Source organism: Stigmatopora nigra, chromosome 16 (assembly GCF_051989575.1).
Source record: "Stigmatopora nigra isolate UIUO_SnigA chromosome 16, RoL_Snig_1.1, whole genome shotgun sequence".
Classification (NCBI taxonomy): domain Eukaryota; kingdom Metazoa; phylum Chordata; class Actinopteri; order Syngnathiformes; family Syngnathidae; genus Stigmatopora; species Stigmatopora nigra.
In genome coordinates, this window is record NC_135523.1 from 1,725,013 (window position 1) to 1,750,548 (window position 25,536).

Sequence of the window (25,536 nt, forward strand, 5' to 3'; positions counted from 1 at the left end):
GGAGTTAGAGCGACGGCGCCGTTTGCGTCGATGGCGGCGATTGGTCACCTGAGAGACGGACATGGAGATGTGGAAGAACTTGCCGCGGCCGCCTTGTGGGATGGCTCGAGTGAAGAAGAGTTTCTGGCCGTTTTTGGAGAAAAGCGGCTTTTCGTTCTAAGAGACGTGGAAATTGAGACGTGCAGTGGGAGGGGCAAAGTGCCCGTCAGCCGGTGACGTTTTTTAACCTGCCGGTAAAGCCAGCCTTCGGTCTCGTCTTCGTGTTTCTGTTGAGAAGAAGTTAGATGTGAGCGTTGGCTTGTTTTTGGGTCGGAGTTTTCCATACGCTCTTAATTTTCAACGCACCACATGATAAAAACCACAAGTCTACTGAGTTAAAAACTAAGCCTTACTATACTATGTCGTTTTTGAAGAGAAAAAGCCTTACTATACTATGTTGTTTTTTAAGAGAAAAGGCCTTAAGTATACTATGTCGTTTTTGGCGAGAAAAAGCCTTACTATACTATGTCGTTTTTTAAGAGAAAAGGCCTTACTATACTATGTCGTTTTTTGTCAATAAAAAGCGATACTATACTATGTCGTTTTTGAAGATAAAAAGCCTTACTATACTATGTCATTTTTGAAGAGAAAAAGCCTTACTATACTGTCGTTTTTTTGCCATTAAAAGCCTTACTAAACTATGTCGTTTTTGAAGAGAAAGAGCCTTACTATACTATGTCGTTTTTTAAGCCAAAAAGCCTTACTATACTATGTCGTTTTTGCCATTAAAAGCCTTACTAAACTATGTCGTTTTTGAAGATAAAAAGCCTTACTATACTATGTCGTTTTTGAAGAGAAAAAGCCTTACTATACTGTCGTTTTTTTGCCATTAAAAGCCTTACTAAACTATGTCGTTTTTGAAGATAAAAAGCCGTACTATACTATGTCGTTTTTAAGCCTTACTATACTATGTCGTTTTTAAGCCTTACTATACTATGTCGTTTTTTTCACAGAAAAAGCCTTACTATACTATGTCGTTTTTGAAGATAAAAAGCCTTACTATACTATGTCGTTTCTGAAGATAAAAAGCCTTACTATACTGTGTCGTTTTTTGCCAATAATAAGCCTTACTATACTATGTCCTTTTTGAAGCCAAAAAGCCTTATTATACTATGTCGTCTTTTAAGCCAAAAAGCCTTCTTATTCTATGTCGTTTTTGAACATAAAAAAGCCTTACTATACTATTACGAGAAAGCATACTACTAACCTTGGTGCACACCCCCGTCGTAGCCTGACACAAGGTCAGGATGGAGATGTTCTGTGCCCGATTGAGCCAGTTGACGGCCAGTTTGGTGGAGGTGGCCCACTTGACCATAGTCACGTAGAACTCACTGAAAGGACGACCCACTCCAATTAGTTACATTGTCTTACATTGCCACCCATTTTGTGGGCGTCCTCACCTCAATCGGGGGTCATCCGGTCTCCTCATCTCGATAGTATGAAGAGGTCCGTTGAGGTTGACCACGTACAAGGTGATCACCGGGTTTTCCTCGCCGGCCTGAAGACCGGTCGCTGTCAGATTAGCGTGAAACCAGGTAGAGGATTTACCCGTTGATGGGCGGGGTCACCTTTGGGTAGTGGTACTCCTTGCCCGTGGGGTAGGGCATCCCGGTAAACATGGGTAGCTCCATCTTGGGTACCAGGCTGTCGTTGATGGTGGCGTATGCTAACCGAGCGCCGTCTGGTGACCACCAGTGGGCGACGTGGGAGTGGAAGATCTCTTCTGGAATTAGAAACAATAGAAGAAGAAGTTTAGTAAGCGTGGCAGCTGGTTTTGACGGCCATTTTGTCTTTAATGGGCTATCATGGGAGGCAACCTTGGTTAATGGCTAGTTCAAATGTGTATTTTAATGGGGGAAGTCATCCATGTTTTTTTAGTTTGGGGATTTATTCAGAGTGTAATTCCACTGTTCACAACTAGATGATAGTATTGGACTGACACAGGCAATGTGGAAATGAAGTGTTTTGGAATGGCATATTCTTATAAGATGATAAAATAAATACATTAGCTTACATGTGTCAAAATGGCGGTCCGGGGGCTAAATCTGGGCCGCAGGATCATTTTGTGTGGCCCGGTGCTGACTTTATGATTTAGGATCAAATTAAAATGATAGATATAGATGTATATCACATTTCCTGATTTTCCCCTTTTTAAATCAATAATTGCAATTTTTTAATCCATTTTTTCTAAGTTTTTAGTTCGAAAATAATTTTGAAAAATCTAAAAATATATATAAAAAATGCTAAAATAAACATTGCTTTAGCTCTATAAAAAACGGAATATTCAGGCATTTTAATCCACTTCTTTTAATCCATTTTTTAAAAAAATATCTAAAAATTATATTTAAAATGGTCCAGCCCACGCTAAAGTCAAAGACAAGTTTTGGTACAAAAATTTGGTCAAATGTCAACTTTTTACAAACATTAAGGTACTTAACATTGACCCCTGTGGGACTCCATTTTGCCTTCTGGGACACACAATGCTAAAGTTCCCATTCCCTTCACTCATTTAGCATTTTTCCTACGTTGAACCAATTCCAAAATGGCTTCCACTCGACCAGTGACCTGTAATTTATTCCCCGCAAGCTCCAATTGCGTTGCGACCGCCATTTCGCTCAAGGACAACGAGAGGCTCCACCCCTAATGGTCTTTTCTCCCCGGGAAAACGTTGGATAATTGTCGTTCCGAACGCCTTTCCGCTCGTTTGAGCTAATTAGCCGCGGCGCTATCGTGCATCCAAATGAGCCAAAGCTGTTTTTTTTTTGTGCGCCGAGCTCCAATCTTTTCGTGTTTTTTAACATAATTAAGACGTCAAGTGGAGGGAAAACTGGCGTGATTACAGCAGCCGGCCTCATTACCTTGTTTTTTATTTAATTTTTATTTTTAATTAACGAAAAACATTGGATAAAACGGCAAAGCTAATTAAAAGTTTTTTTTTTAGCTTTCATTAGACATCAATTGCTGTCACATTTATGTATTTTTACATCAAATACTACATTAAAAATGGATGGATTGATGACTTTTAACTAATATAAATAACAAATAACATTTTTTTTTATTGTACAATTACTTTTGTTACAAAAATATAGACGCTATGTCACTTTTCTACGATTCCATCACCCAGTTTTTAATCTATTTCTTCCCTAACCTTGCCCGCCAACGACCTTGGCAATCCGTCTATTTTGGAAAATGAAAAGTTTTTCTCCCCCGCGCCAGGCTTTGTCCGCCATCTTTCCAAACAAAAGCCGTGTCGGCGAACGGCGTCCCCGTAAATCTCATTACAGGCGCTTTTGTGGGAGGATGCGGCGCTATGGCGGCGCTATGGCGTCGCTCCGCCATTGTGTGCTGGTGTCAATTTATTCAAATACGCCCCCCACTTCCGCCGCCACCCCATTTCAAAAGGGAGGAAATCTAGAGTTGACATCTTTAGTTGGCAAAGTTTATTGCGCCCGTAGGAACGCAAACAGCTGGCGGCAAACGGCGGCGCCATCAAAAGACGAGGCCAGGCGCTCTTTTCTTCTTTTTATCAACGCCGGGCAGATTTTGAGGAGCCTTGGCCATTCGAGATGACCTTATAATATAATGTGTTATTATTATTAAGACTACTATTTATCATTACAATATAAACGACGGTCCGTATATTAGTAACCAAAAAAATTAAGAGAAGAACTGAAATGAATCACAAATGTTTTGTCACCCGGACGTTTGGTCGCCTGGGTGAATTAATTTTATAATTTTGGGAGCTGGTTTCAACAGTAGATATTTAGATATTAAACTAAATTAAACCATATTAAACCATGAATATAATTTTGGGAGCTGATTTCAACAGAAGATATTTAGATATTAAACTATATTAAATTATGAATATAATTTTGAGAGCTGATTTCAACAGTAGATATTTAGATATTAAACTATATTAAATTATGAATATAATTTTGAGAGCTGATTTCAACAGTAGATATTTAGATATTAAACTATATTAAACCATGAATATAATTTTGAGAGCTGATTTCAACAGTAAACCAAACGTCCTGGCGACCAAACGTCCGGTCAACCAAACATCCGGTCGACCAAATGTCCAGGCGACCAAATGTCCAGTCGACCAAACGTCCAGTCGACCAAACGTCCAGTCGACCAAACGTCCGGGCGACCAAACATCCTGGCGAACAAACGTCCTGGTGACCAAACGTCCGGGCGACCAAACGTCCGGTCGACCAAACGTCCAGGCAACCAAACGTACAGACGACCAAACGTCCGGTCGACCAAACGTCCGGGCGACCAAACGTCCAGTCGACCAAACGTCCAGTCAACCAAACGTCCAGTCGACCAAACGTCCAGTCGACCAAACATCGGGTTGACCAAACATCCTGGCGACCAAACGTCCTAGTACCAGAATTGCGGACTCATTGTCGAAAGTCTCCAACTGAACGTTAAAAGAGTTAAAATAGCACTATTTTATTTTTGGACAAATATCAATACTTGTTCTCCTTCCAATTGCGACGAGGCGAGAAGCGTGACGTTAGCGGCGCTGCTTAATTATTGCAAATGGAGCCGTGTTGAACACTCATTCTTTTACACGGGGGAGGCAAATTGACAGGTTCCATTTTAATTTACCTCGGCGGCACAAGCGGGGGGAACGTGGACCAAATACTTAAAACGGAACCCCCGGTTGGAGCCGAAAAATCGTGAAAAAAATCATTTGGCTTACCTTCGTAGAGCCAGTCGCCCAAGCCGTTGAAGATGACGCCCTCTTTACCGGTGGATACCAATCGGATGGAACGGCTTTCTACTGTAGAACGGTAGTAGATGTTGTTCTCGAAAATAAAGATCTGAAAAAAATTAAAAACATAAAATTTGAGTCATTTGGATGTCTTTTGCTGCAATTTACAACTATTTATCACAATCCATTTCAATTTTAACGTTAGATTATTTACAGAAGAATAAAGGGAACTAACTGGTTTGCGACCAATCGATTAGCAGATATATATTTTTCTATATTTGTGGGAAAGCTTTGTTGAAACGCTTGAATTTTTCGGCGAATCGTGACGAAACGACATGTTGGCGGTGAGGAAAAGCACGGTCTGTTTTTATTGCTCACCCGCTGAGTTACGGCGCCCCCGATCTGAATCCACAAAAGCCAAAAGCCGCTGCCTTATCTCACATTTCCGGTAAATCCGTCCCTTCTCCCTCATCTCTTTTAAAAGTGTAAAATCCGCGGGTTGATCTGGATGTCGGGCGGGTAAAAGACGTTCCGCTAATGCGCCTGGGATTCTCTCTCAGCGGTGATAAGGTGAGCACCGCACGACGCCCCCTGGGTCGGACGCCGCCGAAGATAAAGCGTGGGTGCGGTCGACTCTGGTTGACTCCTCTGTATGCCGATAACGGACGCGATATTGTCACTCTTTTGCCTCATACAAGATGATGAGATATTCATGAGAGAGAGTTTAATATCTAAGAGAGAGAGTTTAATATTTAAGAGAGAAGTTTAATATCCAAGAGTGAGAGTTTAATTTCTAAGTACTGTTTAATATATAAGAGAGTTTATCGTCTAAGAGTTTAATATCTAAGAGAGTTTAATATTTAAGAGAGTTTAATATCTAAGAGAGTTTAATTTCTAAGTACTGTTTAATATCTAAGTACTGTTTAATATTTAAGTACTGTTTAAAATCTAAGTACTACTGTTTCATATCTAAGTACTGTTTAATATCTAAGTACTGTTTAATATCTAAGTACTGTTTAAAATCTAAGTAATGTTTAATATCTAAGTACTGTTTAATATCTTATTACTGTTAAATATCTAAGTACTGTTTAAAATCTAAGTACTGTTTAAGATCTAAGTACTGTTTAAAATCTAAGTACTGTTTAATATTTAAGTACTGTTAAATATCATAGTACTGTTTAAAATCTAAGTACTGTGTGATATCTAAGTACTGTTTAAAATCTAAGTACTATTCCATATCCAAGTACTGTTTAATATCTTTTTACTGTTTAATATCTTTTTACTGTTTAATATCTAAGTACTGTTTAATATCTAAGTACTGTTTAACACCTAAGTACTGCTGCATATCTAAGTACTGTTTCATATCTAAGTATTGTTTAATATCTAAGTATTGTTTAATATCTAAGTACTGTTTCATATCTAAGTACTGTTTCATATCTAAGTACTGTTTCATATCTAAGTACTGTTTCATATCTAAGTACTGTTTAATATCTTAAGTACTATCTTTAAATACTGTTGAAAACAGTAGATATTTGGATATTAAACTCTGAAACATGAATATAATTTTGAGAGCTCTTTTCAACAGTACTTAGATATTAACAAAACCATGGTCATGTCTCTGGTTTAAAAATGAAGGTGTACTTTCAATTGCACGGGAATAGTGGTCTTCCCCGGTGTAAAAGCAAAATGTCTAGGAAGTCCTCTAGGGTTCCTCAACTGGGACGCACATGTTCCTCGTGAGCGCAGATGGCGTCGTTTTCTAGGTCGCGGCACTAGAGGAGACGCAAATGGTGCGAGCCGAGGGATGTCCTCCAACGCGTTGTTTTCGGCGGAACCGAATCGGGTAAACAAACAAACTTTTTGTCCGAGACGCCCTGAAGTGGACAAAGAGGGACGTCCTTACCAGTTGCTGACCTTGCGGACCCCATCCGGCGAACTGCAGCTGAGCGTTGCGTACCTCGGGCGGGTTCAAGTTCCATGTCTCACTGGAGAAGACAGAACAGATCTTTAGTCTTAAGTAGGCAAATTCACAACTAGTTTTTTGGGGGGCGTTTTCCCAAAACCTGACAACAAAAACCCAAGTACCGTATTTTCACGACTATAAGGCGCACTTAAAAGTCTTCAATTTTCTCCAAAATAGACAGTGCGCCTTATAATCCAGTGCGCCTTATATATGGAAAAAAACAGAAAACCAAAAACGAAAAACCACCACCACTGTCGGATATTAAAAAAACACAAACGCCTGAACTGAATACTCAATACTGTTAAATATGCAGGTGCCATCTTAGTTTACAAAATCTTCCATCATAAAGCTCCTCTCCCACTGCAAGATTTTATACCAAAAAATCCAAAAGATCAACAATGGCTGGCTCTAGAGGTGACTGTGAAGTAGTGAGTGCTTCATACCTGGAAGTCAATAGCAATTACCCTATTTCCACCACTATAAGGCGCACTTAAAAGTCTTAAATTTTCTCCAAAATAGACTGTGCGCCTTATATATGGAAAAAATGAGGGTGCGCCTTATAATGCAGTGCGCCTTATAGTCGTGAAAACACAGTAAACCAAATAGCATTGGTGACTTACGGTGTTTCCAGGCTGCAAATGATGTAGAAGGCGGTGTAGGAGTACTGGTAAACCTGTGGGTAACATAGGAGTAAAATCCCAAAGAGTTCTTTTCAAGTTTTTGGAGGATTTTTGAACTCACCGGCGCCACGTTGTAGGCCAGAAGAACGTGCTTTGTGTCTGGAGATACTTCGTACTTGCTGGCTTTGTACATCTCCTGTGCAAGAGAGGGTCAACATTGTTAAGTGAACTCAGATCTTAATGGTAACAGTAATAGTTTTAACGAAGTTTGGGATGAAATTACTGCTAAACTAGAGTCGAATCTTGCATTTTGATTGGTCGGAGTGACTTACAAACTTCTTGTGGTGAACCAGGATGGTCTTTTCGTTGGTGTCCACGTTAAGGCGGACCACGTTGCCATCGCGGTCTCGGTACAGCAACTCGTTATCTGGGGAAGAATTTGGATTTTATTTAAAAGTACAATTCAGAGTAAATATAGTTTGACCAGCGCAATGTTCCATCTATTTTTTTATGTAAAACATGTTGTAAAACACGAAAAAAAACATAAGAGTGGACAGAGCTACTGCCACTGGCAATTGAACGGACTTATTAGCATTTGAGTGTTGATTTGAATTCGTAATTTTATCTTTATGGTTTTTACACGACTGACGACATAACGATGGCTTCACTTAGCGTCTTAATTAACTTGTGGAAACATAAAAGCGGCGGCCAAACAACGATAAGGTCTTGAGTGGCTTGTTTCACGCTCAATAAATACATTGAAAAAAATCGAATAAATTCAGTTCTAATGAAGGGGGTGTAAAAGGTAGGCGGGGCTTACCGCCAATCCAGCGAGCGTCGGGGTCGTGGACCCTGAAGTCCTTTCGGAAAAGATCCTCTACGGTCAATTTGCCTTTCAGAGCCAGCCGGTCATCTTCGCCTGCCAAAAAATGGAAAGAAATGGTGAGCGTCCAATCAAATGTTCTTATGGAAGACATAAATGTCATTTTTTTGGCAGAATTTTGAGAATAAAATGAGAATGATGAGAACAAAATTTGAATTTTGAGAGGAAAGACAGAATTTGAACTTTAAAGTTGGAATGTGGCGTCATTGTCAGATTTATATCAGAATACTGCTTACCATGTTTTTTCTATAAAAAAGCTGTTTTTAGGAATTTGATGCACTAATCACAAATTATTAATATTTATAAAATTAAATTTTAAATAAAAAGTCACTTTCCCTAAAAAACTTGACAAAATAATAATAAAAATATCCCTACATTAGCTAGGTTACAATTCTTACAAAAAAACATTTCTATTGTTAAAAAAAAATAAGTTTTTAGCATTTTGATGCACCAATCACATCAATATTCATAAAACTAAATTTAAATTTTTCAATGGACAACAAAAAGTCACTTCCCCTAAAAAAACAGTTGAAAAAATAATAAAAATATTCTTACATTAACGAGGTTACAATTCCTACAAAAAAAAAACACTTCTATTGTTTAAAAAAACACTTTCAGCATTTTGATCACCAATTACAAATTATTAATATCCATAAAGCTAAATTTGAATTTTTCAAAAGACAACAAAGACCTTTCAATCGGTTGATATGTTCCACAAAAAAATATCCCTACATTAGCGGTCAAAATTCTTCCAAAACTGACCACCCTTGAAAGCATCCCAACGTCCAATCAATTTAAAGTACGGCCTACAGCATATAAACAAAATTCCACTTGGACTGGACATTTCAAAATAAAAGCATCTAAACATTTGTCCAAAAAGAATCGAACACCATAAAGTTACATGTCCAACAATAATTTCCTCCCAAAAAATCTTGTTATTAGGAATATGATGGAAGCTTTTTGGGTCATTTATCTCCAATTCAGCGTAACCGTCAACGCCGCTGAGTCCGGTTAAATCCGGTTACGTTTCCGTCTTAGTTTGTGAAAATCGGCGGTACGTGACGGGGATTAACCTTGGCACGTTTCCGCTTTTTTAAAAGCGCATTTTCCCGGATTTTCTTTTAACTCCGTCTTGGGATCAAAGTGGAGGCGGGAATCCGTCAGCTTAAGCGCCATCTTTTTTACCGTTGAAAGGCGGAGCTAATGATATGGACGAATGGCGAAAATGGCTTGGAAAAGACAGCTTTTTCATTCCTAGTTCGTATATTTAAAGGAATATATTTTCGTTTTATAGTTCTATTAAAAAAGCTGAACATTTTTTTAAGTTTCCATTTTTTTTTTTTGGCCAAATGTCTAATCTAAAAAACGAGTGGTCGCAGCAGATGGTTTGGTTAAAAGGATAAACGAGGCGACTTTTCACTTGCTTCTGATAACCAGATTTATGGATTAAAAAGGCCGTCTTGGACAGATGATTTGCTCTATTTTAATAAATCCTCTTCTTGTTTTTAAATTTTTTTTTATCCAATTGTGACGGCGTCAGCACTTTCCAAACGTTAACGCTCCCCGACTTCAATTCCAAGCGTGCAAAAAAATGGGATTAGTTTGCTTCTCCACATTCAATTTTCTGCTTGTTTTTCAAAACTTGGACTAGTGGACCGTGACTAGCTGAAATTCGGTTGTATTTAACTTTTAAGTACAAAATTGCATTGTCATGCTGCATCTTCCGGACTATAAATTGTGTTTTTTTCTAATACTCTGGTAGGACTTTGTGTATTTTTACTTTTCTATCCAATCACCAATAGTGGTGTATTGTTTTTAGTCAATTTGACCTATTTAGACTGTTATTACTCTTATTATTCTTATTTTAACGTATTTGTACTTATTGTCTGATGACCTAAAAATCGGCCCTCCACAAAATGCGACTTATACTCCAGTGTGACTTTATTTTTTTGTCTGTCTAACCACCTGTTGTGTATTTTTTTAGGCAATTATTACTTTTTTATGCCATTGTTTACTCTCCATTTTACTATTCTTATTTTATCTTATGTTTATCCTTATTTTCAGATGAAAGAAAAAACATTCCTCCACAAAATTCAACTTATTTTTTTCGTCTAACCACCTGCCTTTTTTGTGTATTTATTTTCTAGGCCATTTTTACTTTTTTATGCCATTATTATCGATTCAGCCTGTTATTTTTCATTATATCCCCCTTATTTTAACACATTAGTTCTTATTTTCTGATCTAATTTAAAAAAACAGCCCTCCCAAAAATGCGACTTATACTCCAGTGACGACTTTTATACGATTTCCGGCTAATAGTCCAAAAAAAAATACCTTGTTTTGTTCGTACATTGGCAAAAACGAAGCGCTAACGCTAAGTTAAGCTAACAAGCGATTTGTTGATGGCTTACCTGGCGTCAACAGGACGACGGAAGTGACGATCAACGAGCAGATGACCAGAATGACCAGTAGGGCGATGGCTATTCCCTTCCAGTTCCTTTGTGGCGGATTGCTGCCCACCAACTCCTGCAAAAAAAGGGGGCGGGGGGTGAGGGAGGGGAGAGAAAAGACCGGTTAGAGGCAAGCCGGGAGTCAATCAAGTCGCAATTTGTGCACAGATGAAGACGGGATGACCGAAAATTGAAAGTGGCGCCGTGTTGGAAATGAGGGACCACCGCGTACAAGACCATGGCTAACGAGAGGAATCAAACGGGGGAAGGGCGCGGGGGTGACGGGGCCGAGGGGTAAACTAGTTGCCGCCTCGACAATTTCAAGGAGGAAAAAACTGTTGCCGGCCGGGGAAGAAGTTTCCTAATGATGATGCGCCGACGGCAGGCTACTGCAACCTGTGACACGGCGCTTTGGATGAGGAGGGCCGTCCTTGGTTAAAAAACAACCTTGGGAAAAACTATGGAAGGGTGAAAGTTTGCCTGGCAAAAAAGCGGAAAGTATTTTTGCAAGAGAGAAGCTGGATGGGATAACTTTATTTCATCTGGTATTTGGGAAATTTGGTTGTCACAGTAGCAAGAGGGTGAGAATACAGACACAGAAAAATATATTTTAGACGTAAATAGATAGGTAATAAGTAAGTTAATAAATAAATACATGAAAAAATATATGAATAAATAAGCATTTTGCTGAAATATGTATATATGTATATACATTTCAGCAACATAGACATATACATATACATATACACATACACACATACACATATACATATACATATATACATATACATATATACATATACATATATACATATACTCATATACATATACATATATACATATACATATACATATATACATATATACATATATACATATATACATATATACATATATACATATATACATATATACATATACATATATACATATACATATATACATATACATATATACATATACATATATACATATATACATATATACATATACATATATACATATACATATATGCATATATACATATACATATATACATTTACATATATACATATACATATATACATATACATATATACATATACATATATACATATATAAATACATCTGCAGAAGCGCTTCTTCCTGCAATGAAGGTGCAGCAGTCTATTGCTGAAAGAACTTTGGAGGGACTCCACAGACTAATGCAAGGGTTGGTATGTGCTGTCCATGATGGACATTATCCTGGTCAGCATCCTCTGTTCTCCCACTTCCTCCACAGAGTCCTAAAGGACAGCCCAGAACAGAGCTGTCCCTCCAGACCATCTTATTCAGCCTGTTTCTGACCCTCTCTGTGTTCCCACTATTTTATACAGTAGTCTGTTGGGGATGTTTTCATTGGTGGACTTGGGATTGACGTCCAATCTAGCGGGATCGTATCGGGACATCCGAAGGAGCCGCGTCGCTCCAAATTTCCCACGGCGAGCTAACTTGGCGCCGGGTCAAAAAGACGGTGGTGGAGGATGATTAAGTTCCTAATTAGTTTTTTAAAAAAGATCAAGAAGGGAGCCAAGCGGGAAATAACCACAACGCGCTGCCGCTTAATGAAGACGCCGCCAAGAAGGCGGACGTCCGCCGCTGTGGCCCCTCGCCGTAATTCAAAAGGAACCCGTCGGGAATCGAGCTGGAATCCGCGTCATCCCGATCATTGTCGGTTGACCTTTGTTTTTCGTATGCGGGAAGAACAAATATTCTCTAAAATGATCAATAATAAAGCATTTGAACTTTAGCATGAAACATGGTTTACTTTGAGTGGAAGTCGGAGGCCTCTGATTGGACATTTGTCAAAGAGACCAATCAAAAACAAAAACAAATTAGGTTGGGAGATTGTTTTGGGTATTGCCTCCCTCCCTTCCGTTTGTTCGTCTTAGCGTCGCTAGCGTGAAGAATTGAAAAATAACTTTTGGTTTCTTCTTATCGCGCTTGGCGTCCATTCGGCGAGGCGGCTCAAATAAATTGCCATCACGGAATACATGTGCGGAGGAGCGGACGCTCTCTGGATATAAGACGCGGCGACGCAAGCGGGGGTTTTTGGAGGAATAAAAAAGACGATGTTTGCTCAAGCTAATGTATTCCGGCTCGCTGTTTATTTTTGGGGGAGAAAATATCAACATGCAACTCTTGAGGCGAAAGCTGATTGGACAGACACGATTGGTGGATAAAAGTGCCATTTTTTGGGCAGTGATTGATGCGGAAAATCCGATAAAAAAGTTATTTCCGATTTTTTTTGGACATTTTTGCAGTTGTGCGATATGAGGCAAAATTAGCATCACAATAGACAATATTTTCGACTGGGATACTTAGCCACGGCTAAGCTAGTTGCGCTACACAATAATTCTGGACACTTATTTGGCATTAAGGTCAGCAAAAGATTCAAATCTGATCAGTAGGGGGCGATATAATAGAGAATATGAGGTATGAGGAAAAATTAGCATTACGATAGGCAACATTTTCTATTGGGATATTTAGCCACGGCTAAGCTAATCCCGATAGACAATAATTTTGCACACTTATTTGGCAACAACATTAGCAAAATATTCAAATCTGACCAGTAGGGGGCGATATAATAGAGGATATGAAGAAAAATTAGCATCATGATAGACAACATTTTCTATTGGGATATTTAGCTAAGCTAATTGCGATAGGCAATAATTCTGGACACTTATTTGGCATTAAAGTCAGCAAAAGATGCAAATCCAACCACTAGGGGGCGATATAACAGAGAGTCATGCAAACTTTCACAATTGCTGCGATATATTTATGAACATGTCTCATTTTCTGGGCTAAAACGGCTGCATTTTGGTCCAAAATTGACCCTGCCAGATTGATTCGTTCCCTTTTTTTTGCCCAAGTCGGGGCCAAGGAAACATTTTGAAAAGGTCTCGGCCAGACCTCATGCATTTTTCAACGCCGTCCGAGCGAGAAGTCGTGAAATAAAAGCTCAGCTGGAGAATAGCGGAGGCAATCAGGCGGCCAACGGACGTCTGGCAGCTGTCGCTCGCAAAGGAAGGCGGCGCCCAAACTGGGGCCCGGACGCCGTAATTGGGCCCGTTATTGATTTCCGGACCGGTCGTCACGCCCGAGGTGACCTTTTGTCGGAGAATAATTGCTCTATTAGCAGTTTTATTTGGGCACCCGCCGGCTACGGCACCCCATTATCGGCCAATAAGACTTCTCGGGGCAGTAAAAGAGTGGCGGTGTTGTGATAGGTGGGACGACTCGTCCGATTGGCCCGTTTTCCTTTCACCTGGCGTGTGGGGGAAGGGTGGGGTGGTTAAAAAAATCACTTTGGCCGAGATGGCGGCACGCCGCAAAAAAAACAACAACAACTATTAACTGGCTTTGTGGCGTAAAAGGCTTTTGAAAATGTCTTGGTGGCCTCAAAGAGAAAAACAAACCACTTGTTATGGCGGCTGGTTGATGTAGTGAGCTTTACTGGGGGGGGGGGGGGGGGGTTGTTTTTCTAAGATTTATAACAAAAAAAAACATGTATACAGAATTTTATCAAATACACCGATTGGGGGCAAAAATACACCCAACTAAAATCCAGTGGTAAGAATAAAAATAGCTGCCATTGGAATTTGTAATAGCTAATCTGTACTACCCACAGACTAGTAGTCACTTGTATTAGTAAGTATTATCCAATTGATTACATTTACACATTAGGAGGAAAATACAAGAATTAAAGTGCCAATTTATTTTTCCAGAATATAGAATTGCGCCAAAATTTGGACAAAAACATCCTGATTGATTTGGGTGGCCACCTGCATTTACAATGGGGAATAAATACACTATACAATTTTCTTAAGTACTACTACTACTACTACAACTACAGTTACTACTACTACTACTACTACAACTACAGTTACTACTACTACTACTACTACAACTACAGTTACTACTACTACTACTACTACAACTACAGTTACTACTACTACTACTACTACAACTACAGTTACTACTACTACTACTACTACTACAACTACAGTTACTACTACTACTACTACAACTACAGTTACTACTACTACTACTACAACTACAGTTACTACTACTACTACTACAACTACAGTTACTACTACTACTACGACTACAACTTCTACCCGTCGACGCCGACCACAACGATCACGACAACGACCACGACGAAAATGACGACAAAATGACCATGACGACGACGACAACGACTACAACGACAACAACGACCACGACGACAACGACCACGACGACAACAACCACGACGACAACAATCATGACAACGTTCACGACGATCACGACGACGACAACGACGACAACAACGACCACGACGGACGGGCGACGACAACAACTACTACAACTACTACTCCTGTTACTACTACTACGACTACTACTCCTCCAGACTAAGACTGGACTAAATGAGTTAACTGTACTTGAAGGTTCCACTTATCCTCTGAATGTAAATAATCCTGAATTGCAGGTTCTATTTAAAAACAAGGCAATTTTTAGATTTCATCTGTGACATCTCCATGGCAACGCGGCCCCGGCTCGACGAGTGGCACTTTTAGACGCAAAGTCGAATTCCGTTTGCCCATTTTCCCACCCCTGCTGTTACTTTAAAAAAAAAAAACCTTCCTTCGGGAACGCCATTGTTATTCCCCCCGCCGTGATAAAAAAAAGGCGCGGCACAATAACGGCCGGGCTTTCGGGCGATGGAGTCAGCGGGAGCGTCGAGGCGGCTCGACGTGATTCCTAGCGATGGGGGGAGGGCGGATACCCACGACAATCCTTTAACGACATTGTGCGATTAACAGCCGCCGGCCGGCCTGCCGGCTCGGTCCGAGGGGGCGTCGGCTTCAAGGCGGGCCCAATTAAAGCACCCGCTGTGTTTCGATTACAAGAAGCAGTGGCCCTAATTGGAATGCGGCCTACTCGTTATTAGCTTTTTTCCAAGGCTCGTTGGAGGAGATACGTGACTTCACGTGAATGGTCGCTACCTTAACGAGACAAACCGGGAAAGGGACATGAATTATTATTTATTTGACTTAATCAAGATATGGAAATGGAGACTTCATGTTAAAGTAGGCAATGATAAAAACAGGTCTATTTAACATTAGCAAAATGAACCAAGTGGATAAGTTAACTAAATTCTGATATAAATAGTGACGACCAATCAGCAGTTTTATATTTAAATATATATAAAATCACCTGACCAAGAGTATGCTAATTAAGCTAAAGTTTGTTTACAAAAATCTAAATGTTAAGCAGTCTAACCATTTTTAATAGCAATAATGTTTAGAAAAATATTAGAAAATATTCTATATATTACAAGTGTCTGGATGCCATCCCTCCCAATCCAAGCCAATTGGACCTTGACGATAAGCCGTAAAAACATTTTCTAAAGCGGTTCTTTTATTTTCCCCTCGCCATTTTTTTAAGCGTAGACTTTTGAGCCATTTCAAAAGGAGACGGAGAAGAGTCGTCTTGCCACTTCTCCAGGCTCAGCGCGGCTTTAAAGTGGGATCGCAGCGGCGCGCCTTTAACGAGGGGGGATCGGACGCCTCGACCAATCTGCCTTTTAGCGCTCGCCCGCCTTAGGAGACTTTGGGGCGAGCAAAGGCTTTAAAGTGTTCTCTTGATCTCTTTGTCTTCTTCCTTTTGAAGTAGGCAAATGTCACCATCGGGTCCAAAGGGAAACTCGGTATTAAGGATTGAAAAACGGAATTTTTTGGGAGGATAGATCAAGATCTTGTGTGGATTCTAATTGAGTCCGCCTAAAATGCAGGTATAAAAAAGGGCGCGGGGCCTAAAATATATATTATTAAGAAAACAAAGTCAAAAACTATTTTTGTTCACCAATCACGACGATGGACTACAAGTTGATCTAAACTGGTTTGAATCTGTTTGGCAACCAATACAGACAGTAATATTGGAAAAAAACATTTTTAGACGACAAATTGACTGAAACCGGTTTCAATCCGTTTGGCAACCAATATGAACTGGAACATTGGAATCATTTTTTTAGACTACAAATTGAGAGAAACCAGTTTAAATCCGTTTGGCAACCAATACAAACTGTTACATTGGAATAATTTTGTTTTTAGACTACAAGTTGACCGAAACCGGTTTAAATCCATTTGGCAACCAATAGGGACAATAACATTGGAATTTTTTTTTTTTAGACAACAAGTTGACCAAAACTGGTTTAAATCCATTTGACAACCAATACGAACAGTAACATTGGAATCATTTTTTAAGACTACAAGTTGACCGAAACTGGTTTAAATCCGTTTGGCAACCAATATGAACTGGAACATTGGAATAATTTCGTTTTTAGACTACAAGTTGACCGAAACCGGTTTAAATCTGTTTGTCAACCAATGCAAAATACGGACAGTAACATTGGAATCATTTTTGTTTTTAGACTACAAGTTGACCAAAACCGGTTTAAATCCATTTGGCAAGCAATACGAACTGTAACATTGGAATCATTTTTGTTTTTAGACTACAAGTTGACCGAAACCGGTTTAAATCTGTTTGTCAACCAATGCAAAATACGGACAGTAACATTGGAATCATTTTTGTTTTTAGACTACAAGTTGACCAAAACCGGTTTAAATCAGTTTGGCAACCAATATGAACCGTAACATTGGAATATATATATATTTTTTAGACTACAAGTTGACCGAAACCGGTTTAAATCCATTTGACAAAAAAGATGTCAATGTCGCCCCATCAAAAAACACGCCCCCGACTACCCGCGTCGTTTAACATTCCGTATTTATTTTCTCGCCCGACCTCCGTCCGCAAAAAGTCCGAGCGCGTCGGCGCCCGTTGAGGCGCAAAGTTGATTGGACTGCGGCGGACGTTTTTTTTTCGGTCTCGCTACCTCCTCCTGCTGCGGAGCCGCTTTGGGCCCGTCGCCGTCCTTGGCGGTGGTCATGCCGGACCAGGCCCCCGGGGGTGGGGGGAGGGAGAAAGAGCCCACCCGGTGGGACGAAGCCGAGACGAGCCGAGCCGGCGGCAACCGGTGGGCGCCGGCTGACGAGGAAGAAGAGGGAGCTCCTCCGACGAGGAAGGTGAGCAAAGGACGCGCTGCTCGGGACTGAGATGAAGATGAGGAAGAGGAGGAGAGAGAGAGAGAGAGAGGGAGAGGGCGAGCGAGCGAGGGGCTGACGCGCCAACGCATCAATTCAAGACGACGCGTGTGCAAATGAGGCGGCGGGACCTCCATGTTGAATTCATGAGGAATGGGGGCTCATTGAATATTAATCAGGCACCGTCCAGGCCAGCTAATTACAATCGCTAATAGGCTAACGGGAGAATAAAAGAGGACCACCGGGAGACGGCCAAGGCGACGATGGCGAGGGGCAAAAGGGTCGTTTCCAGGCACTAGGCAGATGCTTTTAATTGGGAGTCAAGTTTGGTATATATATTTTATTTTGAAAGGGTTCACCTTTGAGGCTAGTTGTCCCTAATCTTGAATGCATTTGTTATTGTTACTTTTTATAGTGTTTTTATTTTAATTATGGTTAAGTTGAAGTATTACCCTCATTTAATTTGTACAATATAAACATAAATTCTGCCATTTATTTTAAATTCCTCCATTTAATAAGGTATAAATTACTACTCATTCAGCAACAAACATACCATAATTTCAGACGTTTTGATTGGATAATAATAGGCTGTTTTGCATAAAAGTTTTCTACATAACTATATACTACAAAAAGATTGCTACTGGTCAGAGAGAGAGAGAGAAAAAATGCGACTTATACTCCAGAAAATACGTAAATAACGAATAGAAAAAAATCTTATGTTACTATTTTGCCGTGGAATGGATTTATACAGTCTATTTTTTTAATTATGGTTAAGTTGAAGTATTACCCTCATTTAATTTGTACAATATAAACAAATTCTGACATTTATTTTCAATTCCTCCATTTAATAATGTATAAATTACTACTCCTTCAGCAACAAACATACCATAATTTCAGACGTTTTGATTGGATAATAATAGGCTGTTTTTGCATAAAAGTTTTCCACATATCTATATACTACAAAAAGATTGATACTGGTCAGAGAAAGAGAGAGAAAAAATGTGACTTATACTCCGGAAAATACGTAAATAATAATTGAAAAAAATCGTATGTTACTTTTTTGCCGTGGAATGGATTTATACAGTCTATTTTTTTACTTCTTAGACTTCTTTACGTAAGTTTAGCGGACCCTTTCAAAGGCGGGGGGTCCCAATTTCGGCTCTGAGCTTTTGTTGCGTGACCACCCGATTTTTAGACGAGGAGCAAAAGAGACAAACCCCCCCCCAGCGGTAAATTATCGATGGAACAGTGGTCCGTGCGACTTTGAGAAGCCCAATCGATGCGGCAAATAATCTTCCCCGGGGAGATGACGATTCAGCAGCGCTAACCATTCTTGACGGAAGGCCTGGCTTCATGCCTCCTTATTTTTGGAAAAGGGGTGTGGTCTATGGGGGGCGGGGTCTGGCATTTTGCTACAAAAGGGACTCCAATTTCTATCAAATGAGCTACATTTAAAAGCTAATTATGCACTTGGATTGTTCAATAAATGTAAAATTTTGTATTTTATTGATTACATTTGTTTTGGTTGTTATTATTTTACATTTTGGTGCGCTACTAGATAAAAAAGTGCTGATGTTAGGAGTGAGATTCCCATTTTTGTTAACATGGCAAGATAAGGCTGTTTTCCCTTTAAATTCCAAGTGAATAATACATGAACAGTAATGGCGGCATCCCAAGCGATTTATTGGATGCTGATCCAAATGAGGATTGCTTTTTTCTCACTATCTTGAGGGTGTCCACAAAGGAAGCTCGCAAGTTTGACATTTTTTTCCCAGCCTCTGTCAATTGTCAATTAAAAATCAGTCAAACTGGATTGGACGCCATTAAGATGTGATTATTCAATACTATTAGCAACAAAATAAGCATAAAGTATAAGTATATACATATAAATAATCATTTTAAAATTTTAAAAATACAAAAAAAATGGATCAAAATAAAAATCGGGTATTGAACCCTCGGACTCAGCAATGCGAGGCAAATATTCTAACCACTTCACCACCTGATTTCAACAGTAAACACTCACCATTTCACCGGCGACCAAATAGACTGGTGACCAAATGTCCAAGCACCAATAAAAATATGTATATTATCCTACAACCCTCCCACGTCAAACAGATTGGACAACTCGCCATAAGTTAATCATCAACATGATTGACAGCAGCATCATAAAAATCACAAAGTGCTAAACATCTTGATGAATGAGACGCTAGTTATCCCGCATTTCCTCATGCCACGGAAATCAGAAAATGATCAATCACCCCCGCGGCTAGCGCACACAAACGCATCAAAATGAATGAATCCATAAAACGCATACGATTACAATCCGCCGCTTCGACCACACGCGGCGGCGAATGGCCAACTCGGCTCGGAGTACATTTGCCGCCATGTTCGCAGCGATGGGGCCGCCGACGGGCTGGTCGGGTAATTGCGAGACAACGGCGGCGGTAGCGGCGGGCGTAATTGAACATAACGAGGAGACGCTTTTGTCTGCGAGCTGGCGAGTCCGCCGGAGTGCAAAGGCGGATGGCGGAGTCGCCGGAGGGAGGACGTGACCTCCAAATGAGCCCGGGCAGCCGTTGGAGTTTAATTGACTTGCGGAGGCGAAGGAGGAGAAGTGCATCATGGGAAAGCGGGGCCCGAGTGAGCGTTTAGACATTTGGACGGAAGAATTCAGCCCCGGGATTTGAGAATAAGATGGAAATTTGATGGGCACGAGAACTTAAGAGTCTGAATGGATGCGAGGTGGCGACTGGACGGCCATTTTGGTTCCAATTGGCTCTAGTGGATATTATTTAAGACTATTGAATAAGCGTTACAAATTGTTTGGAAAAGAAGATGGTTTCAGAAATCAACTTGGGATTTGGTGGGCATGGAAATAACGAGGAAGACAGCCATTTTGGTTCAAAATGGCTCCTGTGGGCATTTTTTCGGACATTCAATAAGCATGACTGGACAATTGGTCGCAGGTCAAAATGTGACAGAAAGTTTACTGTTGAAACCAGCCATCAAAATTGTATTCATGAGAGAGTTTAATATCTGAGTACTGTTTCATATCTAAGTACTGTTTAATATCTAAGTACTGTTTAATATCTAAGTCCTGTTTAATATCCAAGTACTGTTTAATATCTAAGTACTGTTTAATATCTAAGAGAGAGTTTAATATCTAAGTACTGTTTCATATCTAAGTACTGATTAATTTCTAAGTACTGTTTAATATCTAAGTACTGTTTAATATCCAAGTACTGTTAAATATCTAAGTACTGTTTAATATCCAAGTACTGTTTAATATCTAAGTAAAATTTAATATCTAAGTACTGTTTAATATCCAAGTACTGTTTAATATCTAAGTACTGTTTTATATCTAAGTACTGTTTAATATCCAAGTACTGTTAAAACCAGCTCTCAAAATGATATCCATCAGAGTTTAATATCTAAATATCTACTGTTTTCAATTCATTAAATAGTACTGAAGGAGAAAAGTTCTTCGAGAAGAACAGAACTCAAGAGTTTTGTTAGACTCCACCCCCGCTGGGAGAAAGCCGCCGTGGAAATGTCAACGCGGCGAGCGCAGTCAGACTGTCAAAGCGGGCGGGGAAGGAAGAGCGCACGGGTGAACGATCACAGACGCTACCTACCAACCAACGCGGCGGCGAGGACGATGACAGACTGCTGCATTTTTTTAACCCTTGCCTTCTCTTTGTTCACCACGGCCAAATTAAAAAACGAGGACTAACTCCCTACACTTTTGTTTTGGCTTTTGCTTTTAAAATCTGCCAAGCAACAAGTGGACGGAGAGCTTTTAGTTCTTGGACGGCGACGGGAAGACCGGCGGTCCGTAATGAGTCTCCTCAGCTGCCAAGATTGCGGCGGTTTGGCACGGATGGAAGCGGGAAATAGAAAGCGCGAATTTGGCCGGCAACGTGGCGGTAATGGGCATAAATTGCAACTTGGGATGCCAAAAATAACATTCAACTCGGACAGGTGTGCGCAAAAACACACCAAAAGTGTCATACTCAAAATCAACTGACAACCAATAATTATTTGAAATGGCAAATTTGAAACGAAGTAAAAAAAATGGACCATAAAAAAGACCGGGTGACCAAACGTCCGGGCGACCAAACGTCCGGGCGACCAAACGTCCGGGCGACCAAACGTCCGGGGGACCAAACGTCCGGGCGACCAAACGTCCGGGCGACCAAACGTCCGGGCGACCAAACGTCCGGGCGACCAAACGTCCGGGCGACCAAACGTCCGGGCGACCAAACATCCGGGCGACCAAACGTCCGGGCGACCAAACGTCCGCGCGACCAAATGACCGGGCTACCAAACATCCGGCTACCAAACGTCCGAGTACCTTTACCTTCAACAAAAATATGACAAAAATGACCATTAAAACCCATCAAACTACATCACAATACTAAAAAAATCAACAATATTTGACAATATGATTTTTCATACTACTACCCCCAAAAAAAATGCCATTTTGTTATTTTAAATTGGCACAAAATGACAGGCAAATATTGGAAATCCCCGATCCAATTGTTTTTGGGGCGTTCCTAAAACAAAAGTATTCTTTCTGTCTGAAACGGACGGGCGAGGCCCGGAGACAAACGCGCCATTAACGATGCGACAAAAACGGCCGCGCTCGTTATCGCCGCCATTAAAACATAAATATTTGATGGCGGCATAAAAGGCCTCTCTCTCCCTCACACACACATTAAAAAAAAATCCTGGGATGGCGGAGTGTTTGCTAAGGCCTTTTGTGACCTGGCAGAATAAAAAGTATTTTCTTATGTTGCCACGACATTGGCAATCGGTTACAAATAAAAAAAGCTGGCGGGTTTTGGTTGATTTACTCAAGACATCACAATCTGGGCCAATTGCTCCCCTTATTAATGATTCAAATTTCCCCAGTTAAGCCATTTTACTACAAAAACATTTAAAAAGTGCAACATGGGACATATTTACTTACATAGGGCGCACTTAAAAGTCTCCAATTTACTACAAAGTGGACGGATGGGGTACCTAATCAGTCTGTGCATTTAATTCCAGATTCTGAGAGTCTGGGTTACATTGCTTATGGACTTGCTATGTTTTTGTCTAATGTTAGTGCCTGAGACGATCTGGATTAGAGCCGAAATGGGTAAAATTAGATTGGTTTTACAAAAAAGTACTTTAAAAAATCCTGTACACAAGTTGTTATACGATGTACACAATTTTAAATGATTAAATAAATGGGAAAAACCTATAAACCAAAACATTTTTTCATAATTACCAACGAAAATCCCTTTACAGGTCGAATACACAATGCTTTTTAAGTGAAAACGGTGAACCAAAATATGACTAATTTCTAAAAACTTGACAGTATGTGTATTGTTAGTGTAAACCTAAATAGTATAGCATGTAGCCCAATTAAAACCAGAGCTAAAATGTCAAAATACACGTTTTGGAGCGATTCCCAGAAACGTCTGAAACGTACGCGATAGATTGATTGTGGAGATCCGGCAGGATTCTATGGAAACGAAGCTAGCGCGCAAAAGCGAGGAAATTCTAGCGTCCAATCAGCGTTTCCGTTCGATTGGGAAAAAAACGCTTTGATTTGAGTTGGCAATCAGAAGCTCTTTGAGTGTGGCATCTTGTTGTGAAGCGCCTGATGTTTTTTCTTTAGCTCAGCGGGCATCTGCGCCGACACGGAACACGCTCGACCAGTCAAATTTTGCTCTCGACACGCTTTCCAAACAAATGCGCTCGGCGCGGCGGGGGAGAGCGTCTCCCGGATGATACGAGCCATGGGAACGTTGTTTCAAACTCCACCTGAGCGACGAGTGCTTAAAAAGACAAACTCGGGAGTACGGCGGCTTGGCTGGCGCATACGGGCTCAATCACCCCCGAGTCACTGAAAATGAATGAGATGTATTGCCCTCGCCATTCTGTAAGAATTGCAGACGGTAGACGGATCAAAAACAACGAGAAGACAAGGTGAATCGTCTTGGGAACTCATAGAATTTCGAATTCATCGGGGAAGGTCGAAAAATGAAGAGAAAGGGGTTGGGTGGAAGCGGGAAAACATAAAGGTGGAAGTGGTAGGAAGCAGGGTTAAAATAGGAGTGGATGCTGGAAAACAAAAGGGTGGCGAAAGGAAAACAATAGGTTGGAAGTGGTAAAAAAGTGAGAAGAAAGTGGGAAAACAAAAGGGTGGAAGTGGGAAATGTCAATTGATTTTGACTGGGAGGAGATATGGATTTTTGGGTGGGAATATGTTGATAACTATTGCTAGAAGGGATGGGGAAACAATAGATTGGAAATGGTAAAAAAGTGAGGGGAAAGTGGGAAAACAAAAGGGTGGAAGTGGGAAAAGTCAATTCATTTTGACTGGGAGGAGATATGGCTTTTTGGGTGGGAACATGTTGATGAATGTTGCCAGGAGGGATGGGGAAACAATAGATTGGAAGTGGTAAAAAAGTGCGGAGAGTGGGAAAACAAAAGGGTGGAAGTGGGAAATGCCAATTCATTTTGACAGGGACGATAAGGATTTTTGACTACAGCATATTGGTACTTATTGGGATGCAAAGCATTGCAAATACACTGTCAATGTATTAGACTCCTATAGGGGGTGCCGGAGCAAAAGTTACAATACACAACTAGACCAAAGATCCTTTGAGGAAAGTAGTACCTTCTCTAACAGACACCAAAGAAGAAAAATTCGGAAAAGTGGGTTAAAGTATCAATGTTAGCGCCCCAACCTGATATTGAGTGGGGTCGACTTTAACTAGGCGGGTGGACGCCCTGAATTGAAACGAAAAGCCGTGGGGAAAGATTGATGGCGCCCACCGGAAAGCCTCGCCGTTCGATGCCACGTTAGATTGGACGGCATCGGTATGCAGGATCCGTTCTTCCCTTTACCCTTTGAAAGATATGGTCCCCCCGAGGGATCCGATATCGACTTTCTGGCTGGGAGTTGCGTCCGATCCACGCTTTACCCGCCGCCGCAACCTTTTAGAAGACGGCCAATCTTTCAAGGCGCTCGTTAAGGATCCGCCTAGCTTGGTGTGGTTTGGCCCTGGTAGTCACGTTCCCCAATTCCCGTCCTCGCCCTCCAAATGACTCTTTAGCGAAGAGCCGTATCCGGAAAGTATTCGGCGGCGCGAATAGAGCTCGTTAGTTTCGGTCTGACGAGGAAAGAATGAATGGACGCGGATACGGCGACATCGTGTACTTTGCCAATCTCATTAGTCGGACTCGTCGAGGGAGCGTGGCGGCGCTTTTTGTTGGAGCGTGTCATCGGCTTTTCTGGGAATGGCCGCCAAGTCGGCCAGAGAACAAAAAAGTCTGTCTCTTTGATTCTGGGGATTTTAAGAGTTACAGCCTGTTCGCTACATAAAATGACATGGGTCAAATTCCTGTGTTTTTTGAAGAAATACTTGGCTTTTTTGACCGTTTACAGACATTCTTTCGTCTCAAACTTAGTCCTAGACAAATGTATAAAGTCTTAAGGGAGGTTTTTTGGTTCTGACCAACGAAAGTCAACGACAGACACCCTAAATCAGGTGTTCGGGAATCTTTTTAAACAAAAAGAGCCGTATAAACAATTCCTACTTTCAAAACATTATTCCTTGAGAGTCATACTCCGAATTTCAAAGTGAAAATACATAAAAATGTGAGCATTTATTATCAATTCCACCACTTTAAGACCCTAAAAGTAAAAAAAAGTCTGAATTCTTTTAAAAACATGATTTCCCTGCTGCTAATCAATGA

General features: G+C 40.6%; 1 protein-coding gene across 3 annotated transcripts in view; it reads right to left on the minus strand.

Moving 5' to 3' along the window:
- Nucleotides 1-25,536, minus strand: part of dpp6a (dipeptidyl-peptidase 6a) — a 62,343-nt gene that overhangs the window by 15,722 nt on the left and 21,085 nt on the right. For 2 of the 3 annotated variants that reach the window (XM_077736582.1, XM_077736583.1), the window contains exons 2-13: nt 10,637-10,751; nt 8,163-8,261; nt 7,675-7,769; nt 7,464-7,538; nt 7,343-7,395; nt 6,663-6,744; nt 4,748-4,868; nt 1,608-1,762; nt 1,440-1,537; nt 1,247-1,370; nt 228-266; nt 49-156 (exon numbers count right to left, since the gene is read on the minus strand). In XM_077736582.1, the coding sequence (XP_077592708.1) occupies nt 49-156; nt 228-266; nt 1,247-1,370; nt 1,440-1,537; nt 1,608-1,762; nt 4,748-4,868; nt 6,663-6,744; nt 7,343-7,395; nt 7,464-7,538; nt 7,675-7,769; nt 8,163-8,261; nt 10,637-10,751 (1,164 nt within the window). Of the gene's footprint in view, nt 1-48; nt 157-227; nt 267-1,246; nt 1,371-1,439; nt 1,538-1,607; nt 1,763-4,747; nt 4,869-6,662; nt 6,745-7,342; nt 7,396-7,463; nt 7,539-7,674; nt 7,770-8,162; nt 8,262-10,636; nt 10,752-17,573; nt 17,925-25,536 lie in introns of those variants that run through there. The other variant, XM_077736579.1, reaches the window with a different exon arrangement.